Here is a 14362-nt window from a genome sequence, read left to right on the forward strand (position 1 = left end):
TCTGTCTTTCACGGGTTGAGCTGTTTTTGTCGCAGGGCCGTAGCCAGAATTTTTTCGGAGGGGGTTATGGGTTCAGGGTGGGGTCACCACTGCCTGAGATAGCGGCAGGGCGAATCTAAAGGGAAATAAGAGCCGGAGGCTAATTAAATGACATAGGCGAGAAGGCGTATGCCGTCACCCCGATTCAAAAAGGAGTCCATTAATAGTAATAGTAATAATAATAATAATAATAATAATAATAATAATAATAATAATAATAATAATAATAATAATAATAATAATAATAATAATAATAATAATATTAATATTAATAATCAGGGAAGAGTTGTGCCATAAGGAACACTCAGTTCTGCTTACATGCTGACTGGAAAAAAGTTTGGAAGGGCCCATATTGGTGGGGTCAATATATGACTGCATCAGGCTATGACGATGAAGCCCATTGCAAAAAAAAAAAAAAAACATCCGCCTAAGCTATGTAGGCTAATTTTTGGTAAGATATTCTCGGTCTTTTAGAGTGTGTCTCTATATAAGTGTACTTGATTTTACCTATTGAGCAGACAAGAAATCGGGAAGGTGTTATTCGCCAGATGCGCACTTTTTTTTTGCATTGTGTCTGCCGAAAAAAATATAACACCTTCCTTCCGCAAACAAGGGTGCACGCGAAGCTTGGCCTCATTGAAAGCGACACCAACCAAAATGGAAACGCAGTGACCGCCAAACGAAAACGAAAACACTTTTGCCAGAATCAAAACGCAATGACCGAAATGAAAATGCAAAACCATCACGAAACTCGTGCGTTTCACTGAGCTTTGTCCGAAGGAAAATATTTGGTATACGTTATTGTATATTATTATTCTGCGATTATAGGCAACATTTACGCTCTTTAGTGGCTGTCCGCTCCCCCGCGGAGCGAACGACGTGCAGCCTACCCACGCCGCGCTACTAGGTGAGCTACCCGACGAGAGAGAGCGACCACACGTGATGCGTGATGTGGCGACGACGACTCTGGTGCAAGCTCGTACAGGGGCACAGCTGGGTGTGACGTACGGCACAGTCAACACGTTATCCCTGGCCAATCCTCGCGAGTGGCCCGTGCCAATCACTTCAAGGGCATCATCATAGCCATCGTCGTCATTGGCGCGCGTGGATAAAGTTGGCTTTGCCGCAAGGCGCTTCTGCGTAGGCCACCACTGACGGTGCAAGTCAGCCAGTACAAGCTTCGCTTGAAAAAGGCTAAATATCTGTAATCCTTCGCTGCGAATTTGTCTTGCAGCAGATTGTCTTGACGTAAAGCCTATCTTGGCTATCTTGTTTCTCGTGATTAAAAATAAAACTGACCTTCAAAATGAAACCAAATTTTACTTTCGAGCATTGATTGATTGATTGCGGGGTTTAACGCGCCGAAGCTACACTTGGGCTATGAGGCGCACCGTAGCGGAGGCCTCCGGATTAATTTGACCCCCGGGTGATCTTTAAAGAGCGCCGAAGTCCCGACACACGGTCGTTTTCGTTTTTCGCCTCCATCAGAAAAGCAGCCACCGCGGCCCGGTTCGAACCCGCGTCCTTGGGTTCAGCAGCACAATACGTTAGCCATATTAAGCCTCCGCGACTGGTTTATTTTCGACCAGAAAAATATCTTCCATCTCAAAGTCAACAGACAAAAGTTCTCATCCAGAGAAACTCGTCGGTTGCGTGAATGGTTAAAATAAGCCTTCCCATTGTAAGACAGCAAGCGAGCAAGTCAGCATTCATAGCACGGTGGGGTCAACTTCCCGCGCAATCTTCTGACAGCCTCCAGAAAACCGCAAAGTTGTTCTTATAAACGCGTCACCAACGGAGCCGCGGCCGATTGATTGGCTTCCCGCGTTGTAAGTGAGGTTGGATCCCTGCGGTACTGATAAAAGTGTAAGCATGCAACACGAAAGCCTCGATAATGTTTCGTTGATGCCAAAGGAATTTCATTCACAAAAATACATCCTGCGCCATGCAAACATGCCGGTTCCCTACTTCTTATCAATCTTAAGCGTATAACAGAAATAACCATATATCTCCAAGGAAATAAAAACGAATGGGGTATGCGCGTGCTAAGCTTTTTCCCTCTTTTTTTAATTATTTTTTTATTTGTTCTCGTCGTGGGGGGAGATTGAACCTATACATAGACCACGGCACGACTTTCCAGTGGCCGGCTGCACGCAGCCTGTTTCGTCGCGACAGCCGAGCATTGACATCTTTGCCGAACTTTACGGGCTTGTGTAACGGCCGCCGCCAATCTGCGCCGCGGGGTCGTTAGCTGCCTCGGGACGAAGCGAAATAAAAGCGCGGGGAAGTGCGAACGCGCCAAGTGGTGTCGTCCCGGCCACGACGATCGGCGTGCCCCTTATCTCTCGCGCTCCTCTAATCCGGCCCAATAAAACATGAGCGCCGTGTACATGTGCGCGGGAACTCGCCACCTATACAGCGCCCTGATAGACGAACATGGAAATACCACCACCCTCCTCCCCTTCTCCTTTCTCAGGTAGACTGAGAAGAGAAAACACGAAGAGGTAGTGGTCGACTTAACCGGCGTGAAGTGGCTGCTGCAGCGTCCAGTCCTTGTCGAGCAGCTCGACCCATCTGCGCGTCGTCGCTCCCATGCTTCGCCGATGGAAGAATCTCTTCTTGAAGAAAACTGCGCCCTTCTGCGGCTGCTAAACGAGCCCTACCCCGTGGTGTAAATAAACTGGTGTCATTTCTTTAGTAGTTTTTCAGGACTCGATCCGGAATTCGTTTTTCAAGCGCTTTTCTAATACCCCTAGCATGCTACACGGGCGTTCGGAAGGTCCTTGAACCGAGTGTCATTTGACTCGAATGCCAACTTTGAGCTGCTACACGAACGTTTTTCGAAGGCATTTGGCTGAAATGCCATTTGAGGTAAAGGAGCACTACCAACGACCTTTGAAGCTCTCAAAGGCCTTTGAAACGCGAACGCTCGTACTCTCGGGAGCAGTTTCTGCATGCCGTATTTACAAAAATAATTATTTACGAGTAAAACTTGGTTTCTAAAGGGCACGTTCTTAATCCGTTTTCACTTGTTTCCGTTTTCTATTACTCGGTCTACGATTACAAGGTAACTTGGTACTCTCAACACTGGCGCTGTAAAAAATTGAAAAAATAAAACTGCATAGTCTGAGCATGTTTTGTGAGTGTTTGTCCGTTATTATGAATTTTATCACTAACAATTGTGTTTTTTTTTCTGTGGGGGGGGGGGGGGGGGGGCAGTTTAACTCTAGAGCTATATTTTTTGTTAAGTTATGAGACTGAAACTGGGCACCAGGGGAGACACCAAAACATTGCGCGTGAACGTGTAAACTTTCAACTGCCCCTTTGAGAGTTGCCGCGTAGATCGGCGGAATTCCTTCCAGTTCGAATGGTAGTAGAAATTTCGAAGGCCATTCGACTCAAATGTCCTTTCAAACGCCTGTGTAGCGCGGGTTTAAAGGGACCCTGCAACGCTTTCGATAAATGCTTTCACTCTTTCCTTCGCGCCTGGAAGCACTGCGGAAGTTATAGTTATCGCCAGCACGGAGCGGCCACTGGTGCGTGATTTGCTCGTCGCACCAGATACGCCTTCCAGTTCTGCTTTGTTTTTGTGGCTGTTCTTTTAAGTTGCTATCGAAAAGCGTTCATTGCGCTGCAACTGAAGGAAAACCAGCCAACAGCCGCTACATGGCGTTAGTGACGTAATTCGAGCCGTCGAAGAACGTTCAAGACGGGGAAAGAGAGAAAAAAATTTTGAGCGAGTTTCTAAGTTTTCTGATGGGCATAGAGCAGTAATTTTTGGCTAAGGTACTTTGCGACCTCCTAGTCTTAGTACTAGCTGTGTCGGCTGACTACGTTCTGCGAGCATTTAAGATTTCAAAAAAAGTTGAGAGAAGTGTTGCAGGGCCCCTTTAACTAAGACACTTCCCGCCTGAGTTTAGTTCGAGGTATGCTCGCGAAGCACACTAACTTCATTTGTTTCGGGGCCAGGAAACAAAAACATATACACGGAAAAATGAAAAATAAACAGCCCAAAGTCGCGCTTACGGCTGTATAACGGGTTAATGTGACACAGTCTGACACAGTCATTACACAAAGATACGCCTTGTGCACTGCGTCCACAACACGATGTCGCAGACGAGGCTCGCTGCGCGTGTACTGACATGGTTGAAATTAAAATGTGACCCCCCCCGCTAACGTCCGATCCCGCTGGAGCATCCTGTGACGTGTCGTGGGTACGGTTCGGCGCTTGACGCCACCTGCCGACTGCCCTACGGAGCGGAGGGAAGCGCGTGTCGTGTGCACGGGGTGCGGGCATCTTTCTTTCGGAGAAGGCGGCGCTCGTTTCTTCTTCCGCGTGCGATGTTTTATGGATCAGTTACCACTTCGGGCTCGGGGCTTCTTGCTCGCCACGTGTTACAATGTACAAGAGCTGCATCTTGTCAGACGCAGGCGTTCTCGAGTTTTCCCCAGCACCATTCCACGAAATGCGCCAGGCCTCTGAAGACACCCGTGACACAGTCAGCGGGTTTGTTTCGCTTTGCTGTGCTCGCGTGTCTGCGTGCGTGCTCGTGCGTGTGTGCGCGCGCGAACGCAGCAAGGTTGATCTACGGGCGGATACGGCCGGCTTCATTTTTTTCAATACTGCAAGCATGTCATCTAAATTAAAGAAGTGAAATACGGAAGCATATACGAGAACTTAGTTAGGAGCTCTTTTTTTTCCTAGCGCCATAAATATTCGATAACACAGTCCCAGAACGAAATCGTCGACTTTTATTGGCCTCTGTACGGAAATTAACCCTTTGCGCCAAGCAGCTAATGTATATATATATATATATATATATATATATATATATATATATATATATATATATATATATATACAGGGAGATAGGTCAGCAGTCTACAACGCCAAAGGAGGCATAGGGGTGTGGTTAGGCTCTTTTCTTTTTTCACTACGGTTAATGAAGTAAACATTTTTTTTTAAATATACAGAAGAAAGAAAGAAAAACACGCGCCCAGAGTGGGGACCGAACCCACGCCTTTCGATTACATGTCGAATGCCTTACCAATTCGGCTATCTGGGCGACTGTGTTCTCCTTCACTTTCTGCTCCTTCACTTTCTGGGCTATATATATATATATATATATATATATATATATATATATATATATATATATATATATATATATATATATATATATATATATATATATAGACTCTGAAAAGCTAAAAACTCACACAGAGCACGAAAAAAATAAGGTTAGTTTTGTCTCTGTCTCTACTAACCTTATATATATATATATATATATATATATATATATATATATATATATATATATATATATATATATATATATATATATATATATATATATATATATATATATATATAAACTAGGTGTTAATTTGTTAATTAACAAAAAGGGGCATGTTTCAGCATGGCATTGTGCCTTGCATGCTCAGCCAGCTCAACGGCAGCTCAAGAAGAGTAATGCACGTACTACATAAAGACATTAACCCTGCAGAATGTTGGCTGACGTCTTGTGACAGGACTCTATGCGTCCATATCCTGGCCTGGCCAGTATTTCTGCTTGTGGCCGGGTGAGGAAGTGGTGGGGGCGATCAGGGTATAAATCTAACATTTGAAGGGGAGGGGCTGTTTTGAAACCCGAACCCCCCAAGTTATGTGTGTGCTGCTAAAAATAACTGGAATCCGTCAAACATAAAATACAACCGAAAAGTATCTTGATGTCCATGCACCCCTTAGTCGCTCTTCAATCCATTGCTCTTCAATCAACATAGACAAATGTCCTCAATTTCTTGACTTTCCAGAAAAGAAAAAAACAAATAATGGGATGCTAGGTCACAGCTATGGAGCCTGTCAATAGGGGGAAAAACAATGTTAGAAAAAATAGCGAACCTAGGATCTTTATGAGGCATACAACTGCAAAGTTCCTGTTGCAGAACACACGACATTGACACAATGATGCTTTTAGCACGAAAAGTAAAAACCGATAGACAGCCGTGCGGTTAAATATCTATATACCACATGCAGAACAATACTGCTACTCCGCCCAAGCACCACTACAGCTGCTTAACACGTCATAAAAACGGTTACGGTGTTTATTCGAAATGTCACTTTTTTTTGAAGCCCTAATATTTTGAATATCTCTGACTGTGTTATGGCAACAACGATTTGTTTCGCGTGATGTTCATAATACGGTACTATTAACGACGCTCGCACTACCAGGACGTCTGCTCTGAAATTTAAAGTAGACACCGAACCCAAAATGACACTGCTAAAGGTAAATAACGTTCATCTTGGGGGCGTTCTTTTCGCTTAACCCATCGGCTTTGGGCAGCAGTGCGGAATGGATTAAAAATCAGCATGCGGTTGTCCACAAATAATGGCAGCAACAATGCACTTGTCAGCCCATCGCAAAAGGCGTCCCAGTAGTGCAACACCCCTCCTTTAGTCAACCGGGTCGGCCAGGCTGGCAGGTAACGCAATACTGTTAGAAAAAAAATAACGAAGAGGCTTTTGTGCTTGCTCACAATACGAAACCATGGGCTGACTCAGAGCCACCCGTGCACCCTAGAAATCCGACAATACTCGCGCTGTTAAAACCACGGTGTCGTGAACGCAACGTTCGCGACACCCTAGTTGCAAGCAGCGCTTGTCCCAAGGATGCGGTCCTTCGTCATCTCAAGACTAGGGCTGGCAAGAGCATCCTGCTGCCCGCGTTGCGGCGTAGCGGCCGGCAGTGTCCGCGCGGGCCGGCGTCAGCGCTGGCGCTGCGATGGTGGGCGAGCGTCGTCGTGCGGGCGGTCCGCCGCTTGCGCTCGCCTCGGGCATTGTTGGGAGAGGGCCCCCGAAGGACCGCCCTTCGGCCGGAGGGGCGCAGCGCTGCTCCCCCCGTCCGCGTACGGGACGGACCATTCACGGACGCCGCCGGAGGTGACGTCGCTCGCCCTCCCGGCAAATCCCACAGGCCCTGCCCAGCGGCAGCTCGCGGCGTCCCCCCCACCCCGCGGTGGCCGCCGTCGTCAGTGCTTTGCCGAAGCGGGCAAACTTGAAGGGTCCCGCAGAAGACGGCAGACGCAAGCGGGCTTCGCCCCTCGACGCCGCGGCACACAGCCCCCACCCCTGGGCGCGCCGAAGCGTGTCGGGGAGCCTCCCAGGGTTCCTCCTCCTCCCCCGGGAACCCTTGCCTCGGAGCGCAGCGGCGGCCGCAGGAGCAGCCAGGTGTCACAGAAGGCCCCCGCGACCCTTTCGGGATGGCAGCGCCACTACCCCGCGCGGGACCCCCACGAGGGGCCTGAGCGACCACCGACCGCACGTGGGATTGCCGACCGCCCAGGGATTCGTGTCTGTGACCCTCCGCTGTGACCGTGCTCGTGTTTCGCGTCCACCCGCAGCCGCCGCCGCTGTGCCCGCCAGGACTGTGCGTTGGCTGGGGTACCTCATGGAGAGGCTCATGATGAGGTGAGTGCCGCCACACGATCGCCTCCCGAGGTAGTAAAAAGGTAGCGACAGCGGCTGTTGCTACGTTTTTGCTATGCTTCAAGCACTTGCTAAGCCACTGGTAGTGATGCGGAAGAGATTCCCGAGCAGTGACAGCTAAGGCAGGCAAACGCGTTCGTGTCACGCACGTCTTGTCCGAGTCTCTGTGGTTGTAGGCTGTGACAGTGTGAACTCGCTCCCCCAATTTGCCGCTTCACTTCAGTGCGATGTCGTCTCAAGGTAACGGCGTAACGCACTTACCTGCTCCGGTCGTGGTTCTCGCTAAGCGACGCTTCACCCACCGCCCTGGGTGCACATTTTCCACGCTCTCGACACAGAGGCTTCATTGTCACGTGCCTTGCTTCCTGTGTTCGGGTGATTGAATTTTCATGCTGCAAATATTTCAGGAATTATTTAGTAACCACGTAGCGCAATTTTAACAGTGTTCTTTGTCGTTCCGTCTGACTGTACGGTCGTTACTCGCTTGCGGTCTGCGTGTTCAATTCTCACCGTGAACCTTTAGAAGAGAGGAGTTCGTCGCTGCTTGATGTCTGATTCCAGATTTCTTTGTAAAAAGAACTTCACAGTGATTGCATGTACCAGAGTAGAGGATGTTTAGGAATTTATAAGCACCTAAGGACCTGCAGATACACACCGCATATCGACTAGTCATAGTCAGTGGCTAGTTTGGTGACTTTATTTACACGCCATGCATTTGTCAAGCCGGCGATAGTGGTATAGGTCGGTTGCTTTCCGTTTCCCTCGTTCCCTCGACAGGCTTATACGTTAACCCCATGGAAACGCTTCACATTATCGTCACACTTATTTATTTATCGGCGAGTAGGGTGTTCAGTTGGATGACCTGCTGAGGACGAGAAAGCATTGGCAGCGGTTACATGCTTCGATGCCCTCAAGCGAGCTCATGACGTGGTGGAGCAGTGAACATACTTCTTTACGTACCCCACGACAGCCACCTACTCGCTTTTTCTGTTTCCATCACTAGTCTTCGCCACAATGACTTCCTATTTCCCAGTTATACACCTGTTAGGATATGGCGCAACAGTTGCAACTTCTTATGCGTGCTACAAGAATTTTCGCAGCTTTGTAAAAACTACCTCATACAGACTGACAGTTATTTTTTCTTAACTGGGAAAGAAATACGCCTCTCGCAGTGGGTGCTGACTGCTGGAGTCGCGCTCGTTAAAGCTCTCGCGTAGCCCAGTCCCTTACCCTCCACCTGCGCATTGCTCAATTTAGGCGCAGAATAATCAAACGAGGCGTACGCAACATCACGCAGGAGTTGCGTGGACTGAATATTTCTGGATAAATTTATAGCTGCCATGTCAGCTCTTTATCTAAGGCCACTACACACGCGTTTTCGTGCTTCTCTATCTCACCAGTAAGAGCCCGTAAAGAAGAAAAAAAACGAAGACCGCTTAATGTGGGCGACAAATACTTTCTTCGAAAGGGGACGTCTCTTCGCGACGTGCACACCTCGCGGTCATGTAGGGTCAAGAAAGTCGTCGAAACGCGAAGCGACTGCCGAGATCGCGCGCGAGCTGACGAACCGGGCCTGGCGCAACTCACGGAGCGCGTGACGAAGAACAGATATATTCACGGGGCGCGCCGTGCATGCGTGCGGTGGCAGCAATGCGGGCCTCTTCCGTTTGCGCAAAAAACACGGCCGCGCGCCGTGGCTGCGAAGAAGGGTACCGAGCTGCTGCGCTGTGCCGGGGGCCGAGGGGAACATGCGACTCCCGGGGACGACGCCTAGCCGGTCGAGCCTGGCCCTTATGTGTCGTGAGTGTGATCTTTACGACGTGACATCTCCCGCGAAGTGTATACGAGAGCGGAATGCGTAAACAGAAGGGTTGCCTCTGCGCAGACCTGACCTCAGTCTGCTAAGCAGGCAAGCTCGGATTTACGTTCTAGTTGCGGATTCCACACTGCGTACATCGCGGCCTCAAACGCTCTTTGCAGCGACCTACTATAAACGGTTCTCGTGCGGTTCAAGCGAAGTTTATGGACGTCTCCACGCCAAATTCTTGGAAGGTCTTCACGTGCAGGACACTCTCGGTTCTGTAGTTGATAGAGGTACTACAAGGCCTCATTAACGATTACCGCGCATCTTTGCTTTTTCGCTTTGCGTAATTTTGTGTCCTCGCGAACGTCAGTATACGCACTGCGACGGTATAGGCGCGGGAGTAGAAGCGAGTGCTTTTGCAAGGAGTCCAGCGTGTCCCTTTCGACAAATGGGCGATTGGTTCCGCTGCAGATAGAGCCACAGAAAGACGTGCAAGTGATTCGATCACCGAGGAAAAGAGCGTTGGCAGATGGCATTTAGGCGTCATTACCCCATTGAGCAAGAGTAAAAAAAAAAAAAAGTTGTATCGCCTCCCTTAGACTTCGTTAGGGTGCATGAGCGAAGCATGCGAAAATGACCAGGCAACGAGGAAGCTCTGTCGCGCGCAATCTGCGCGGAGCCTCGATTACAAGACAACACAATCTCGTGTGCACCGCATATCACGGAGGTAACGAGACACGTCCGTTTGAGGAGCCATAACATATCACGCGGTTCGAGCAACGGAGAGCCCGGCCGCCTGGCGCACGCTTAGCACCTCTTCAGGAGCCAGGCCTGGGCGACCAATTATCGCATTATAAACCGGAGCCCAGAAAAGAAAGGAAACAAGAAAGAAACGAAGAAGCGGCACACACGGGAGCTTCAGGCGAGAGACGCAAACGAGAGCAATGGCGCAACAAAGGAAACCGGCGGCCTGCTCGCCCCGGCAGTACCTACCGGAACCCCTCGTCGGTCGCCTCTTTAACAAGTGCGGACAAATGAAAGGCTTCCGATAATGGGCGCGGGATACCGCGGCAGCATCGGCGCCAATTGCCAAAAGGTGCCGTAGAAACAACAAGGCCGCGAAGCGTAATAGGAGCTGCAGCGGTCGTTATCGGGCGTCGAAATCAACAAACTATCTTAACCCTCTCTGTCCACGATCACGAGCGCATCCCCCCGGCTCGGGGAGAGGAGGGGGCGCAACACAGGGGCGCCCTGGCCTGGTCGTGCGCGGGGCGCGCGATGTAATGTGATAAGCCACGCCTTTCCCGAGAGATACCTTTCGGGCCGCTCACAGGGGCTAAACTGGTAGCAGAAAGCGTGACCATTACATGTCAGATGATAGTCGGCCAAAAGGCTCTTGTCCGTGCGCGCGGATAGAGTGTGTAAACGCGCGTCGTGAGTTCCTCCGCCTCCCGGCACATGCACGCGGTCGGCTCCCGGCGGGAGGCGTCCTCCGCCCTGGCCGCTGCTGGCGCCCGCGGCGGCCCCTCACGAGGAGCGGGCAAACGGGGGATTCACTTGCAGTATTGTTGAGCTCCTCGGGGTAACAAAAATCCGCTTCTTCCGCGGGCTGCCCCATTTGCTAATCATTCATCACGCCAGGGCACGCCGCGCGGAAAGAAAAGAACGGGCGTTATAGATGGCAGGCAATCAGACCGGGGGCAGAATACTTAGACGAGCGCGTGCGCGGAAGGACGGCAAAAACGCCACCTCAAATAACACCAGCTCACAGTTTTGGCCGAGGCAGACAGTGGACCGAAAATTGTTTCTCACCGTGGTGGTGGCGGAGAGCATACGTATACGGGAATACAGCCTGGGCGGAATGAGGTTCGGTCAGTGTGCAGCGGCAAGGACCTGCCATTCGTGAAAAGTGCACGCATGCTAAGTAATTCCTCCGCTAATCAAGACAGCGTGAAGTTAAAGCACTTGTACACTTCATTAGACCTACAAATGACTTTGCAATTAAGAAGCAACTCTTGTCGGCGACTTCACGTGATCGGACGGATATTTGCATTTTCTCGAGAAGAGATTGGGTGTTTAACCCTGTCTCATCCACCATCTCCGGCTGTTAGTTGTTTGCACAGTAACCCCCCCCCCCCCCCCCCCCGTCATAACGAAATCGCTTTATTCTATTTTTTGTTCATCCAGTTTTCCATGGTCCCAACTGCAGTGCAGGGAAAGCAAGTATTCCCCGCTTTCAACGAAGTGCCGCTTATAACACAGTCCATTTCGTGCCCCGGGGACTTGGGGTTTGTGTCATTTAGACACCTCGTGCCGGCTCATCGGTTTATTTTCAAAGGGTGCCCGCGCGCACAAATTTTCAAAATGGACGCATCGTTGTTGATGACACCTGGCCGGTTCTAAACAGTTGGTCACGGAGTCGTCTCGGCTTCCGCGTAATGGAAGCAAAAGAGATCGCATTGTAAATTGCTCGCCGTAAGGCACACGAGGAACTGCGTACCGCGTTCGTTTAACGCATTTTCAACGGCTGTCCCTTTGTATGGTTGAGGGAGATTATGTGCGAAACATTATATATTTTTATTGAGGGACATCAACAGAGTTCCAATAGTCGTGCCGGAGATTGAAGACAACTTAGTCACGTTTGTACTAAAGGAGGTTTTAATTTAAGTGTTCATCAGCAACTGCCGGCTTCCTCGTCTCAGTAAAGTTTTGTCTTCTCGCTTGTTTCTTTTTCGCTTTTTATTCTTTATACGTTATCCCGATGGCGTAAACTTAACACGTAGCACCGACGCAGATTTGCAGTTTCATTTGTGTACAACGCTGTACTAACAGAGTAGATATAAGGAATGAGGCGAGTGCGGAGGAAACACATAAACATGGGAGGCAGGCAGCGGATCAGTCTGCAATGCTGGGCACAAGCAGTTAGTCCCTGGCGTATATACAGGGGCGGCAGCTCACACCTGTAGCTAGGTGCCCACAAACACCCCCCTCCCCTCCTCCCCCGAAACTTTTTTTCCGGGGGGAGGTGGAGGATAGGCGAGATCATTGTCTCTTCCTATCATGAAATAACGACTACCCATAATTATTTTTCTCTTGCACGCGGCGCTCCCAAGCTTAGCTGGTTTCGACGTCCTCTTTCACCACGACGACCAGCCGGTTTCCAGTGCCCCTGATGAAAAATGATTAAGGAGAAAACATTCGAAAGATTTTGTTTCTAATTTCTTTTTATTTTTGTCGCTTCTATTTCTTCTCTTGTAAGTTTGCCAATGTATATGCGATTGTCATAGATGGGATTAGGATTGCGGGTGTCAAAAACCGATTTAGTTCACAATATTTTCGCTACACATTGTCGTCACATGAAGTTGTGTCTTACATTTCTTGAGCTCCGCCAGTGGAGGCAGTGCACCACCAGTTCCCGTATTCCAGAGGCAATTGAGGGCATTTCTTGACGCTATTTCGCGAAATTCGTGGATACCTTACACTGCAACGGGTATATTCTTTACAGAAAATGAAGTTACACGAAGATTTCCCTGTACCTCTCCCGCAACGTGCACATGTCGATCATTTAGCTCGTATAAAACGAGAGACAAGTGCGTCAGCTAAGCCATACAAGAGAAAAATAACAAAGCTGCAGGTTCACGGGCAAGTACTTCTAAGCGGGGATTTCGTAGCTTTCGTATCGTCTTTTTCTTGCTCCCATCGTCATTTGTCTTCTTTGTGTTGCAAGACGCAAGTCAACTTCAACAAATGAAGCCTCACGAGAGCGGATGGAAAGTAACAATGGCATACGAAGGACCATCACACGCCTCATGCACGTAGAACAGTGCCGCTGTCGGAACCATAAAACACAGGGGGCACGCGTCATCTATCAATCTTGAAGGTGAACGGGGAGAGGGGGGGGGGGGCATCGAAGGATTGGAGGGGCTATGTCGTCTGGAAGAATTCCATGGCAATAAAACAGTGACGGTGAAGTTTGACACGCGGGCGCCGTGGGGACAGTCTCTCTATTTTTATTCAGGTTTATTGTTAAAAGCCACCGGGCTGGTGTTTCTTCTGCTCTTTACACAAACGAAGGTCGACGGTTTCTTTGCTCGAGGCGTGCACGAGATTCTAAACACGTCAAAAAACCGCTGGTAGTATAAATTGGTCCGCATAACACGCGCCTTAATTTGCGACACGCCCAACTTCGCTGTGTAGAGCCCAAAATTTAGATTGGTTTTTCAAGGTCGGTGGCCATATAAAAGGAACTGTTTTTCCACAGCTTTTAGAGCAATTTATGAATTTGAAGTCGCAGCCACAACATAGCGCCGAGGAAACGTTTGTGACAGTTAACGAGTAACTAAGCCCGTTCTCCATGAATGTTCGTTTGGAAGTACAATAAACCCTCGTTATAACTAGGTCCACGGCGCAGCAAAATGACTTCGTTATTAGCGATGGTTCGTTAAAAGTGGAGCTGACTTGCCCTCTGTGCATTGCATGCAGTGGGGAGCCTGAAACAATTCGGATAAAGTAATTTCGTTATAACGAGTGTTTGCTGTACTTCTTGCATGACATGCGGGTCAATACAGTTACAAACATGACTACAGCAAGAGGGATATACTATGTGCTTAGCTGCCGAGTGCTACATTATTTCCATACAGGTGGTGCCAGACAAAAAAAAATCTGTTCCACGATTCACGAAAAGCGCGGCCGCGTGACGCGTGCGTCCCGTAAAAGGCTCGTGCATCTGCCCAAGCGTGCGGCACGCCGCGTGTTTACAGTTCACCCTTGGCCATGTAGACCTCCTCCTCTTTCTCCTCCTCCTCCTCCGCTTTATCTGGGCAGTGTGTGTGTGTGTGTGTGTGTGTGTGTGTGTGTGTGTGTGTGTGTAGTGCATTGACTATACTGCCCGATGCGCTTTTCTCTGGCTCCCAACCTTTTTCTACCCCTCCGGTTTTACCTTGCCCTTCAACGCGACCACTGCACCGGAGTTGAAACGGTTGCAAAAGCTTCCGTGTTCAGAAGTATATGCAAGGAATTGTGCGTCCTTTTAG

At 49.3% G+C, this 14362-nt stretch overlaps 1 protein-coding gene across 6 annotated transcripts in view; it reads left to right on the plus strand.

The window, feature by feature from the left end:
• The first annotated feature begins 7115 nt into the window (after positions 1-7115).
• The window catches only part of Sv (paired box protein shaven), a 225328-nt gene continuing 218081 nt past the window's right edge, over positions 7116-14362 (plus strand). For all 6 annotated transcript variants that reach the window (XM_077677139.1, XM_077677171.1, XM_077677163.1 and 3 more), the window contains exon 1: positions 7116-7507. In XM_077677139.1, coding sequence (XP_077533265.1) covers positions 7488-7507 — 20 coding nt within the window. In that variant the 5' untranslated portion in view covers positions 7116-7487. The remainder of the gene's footprint in view (positions 7508-14362) is intronic.

This window comes from Haemaphysalis longicornis, unplaced genomic scaffold (genome assembly GCF_048455015.1).
Source record: "Haemaphysalis longicornis isolate Haplotype H1 unplaced genomic scaffold, Haemaphysalis longicornis Haplotype H1 scaffold_1, whole genome shotgun sequence".
In the NCBI taxonomy this organism is placed as follows: domain Eukaryota; kingdom Metazoa; phylum Arthropoda; class Arachnida; order Ixodida; family Ixodidae; genus Haemaphysalis; species Haemaphysalis longicornis.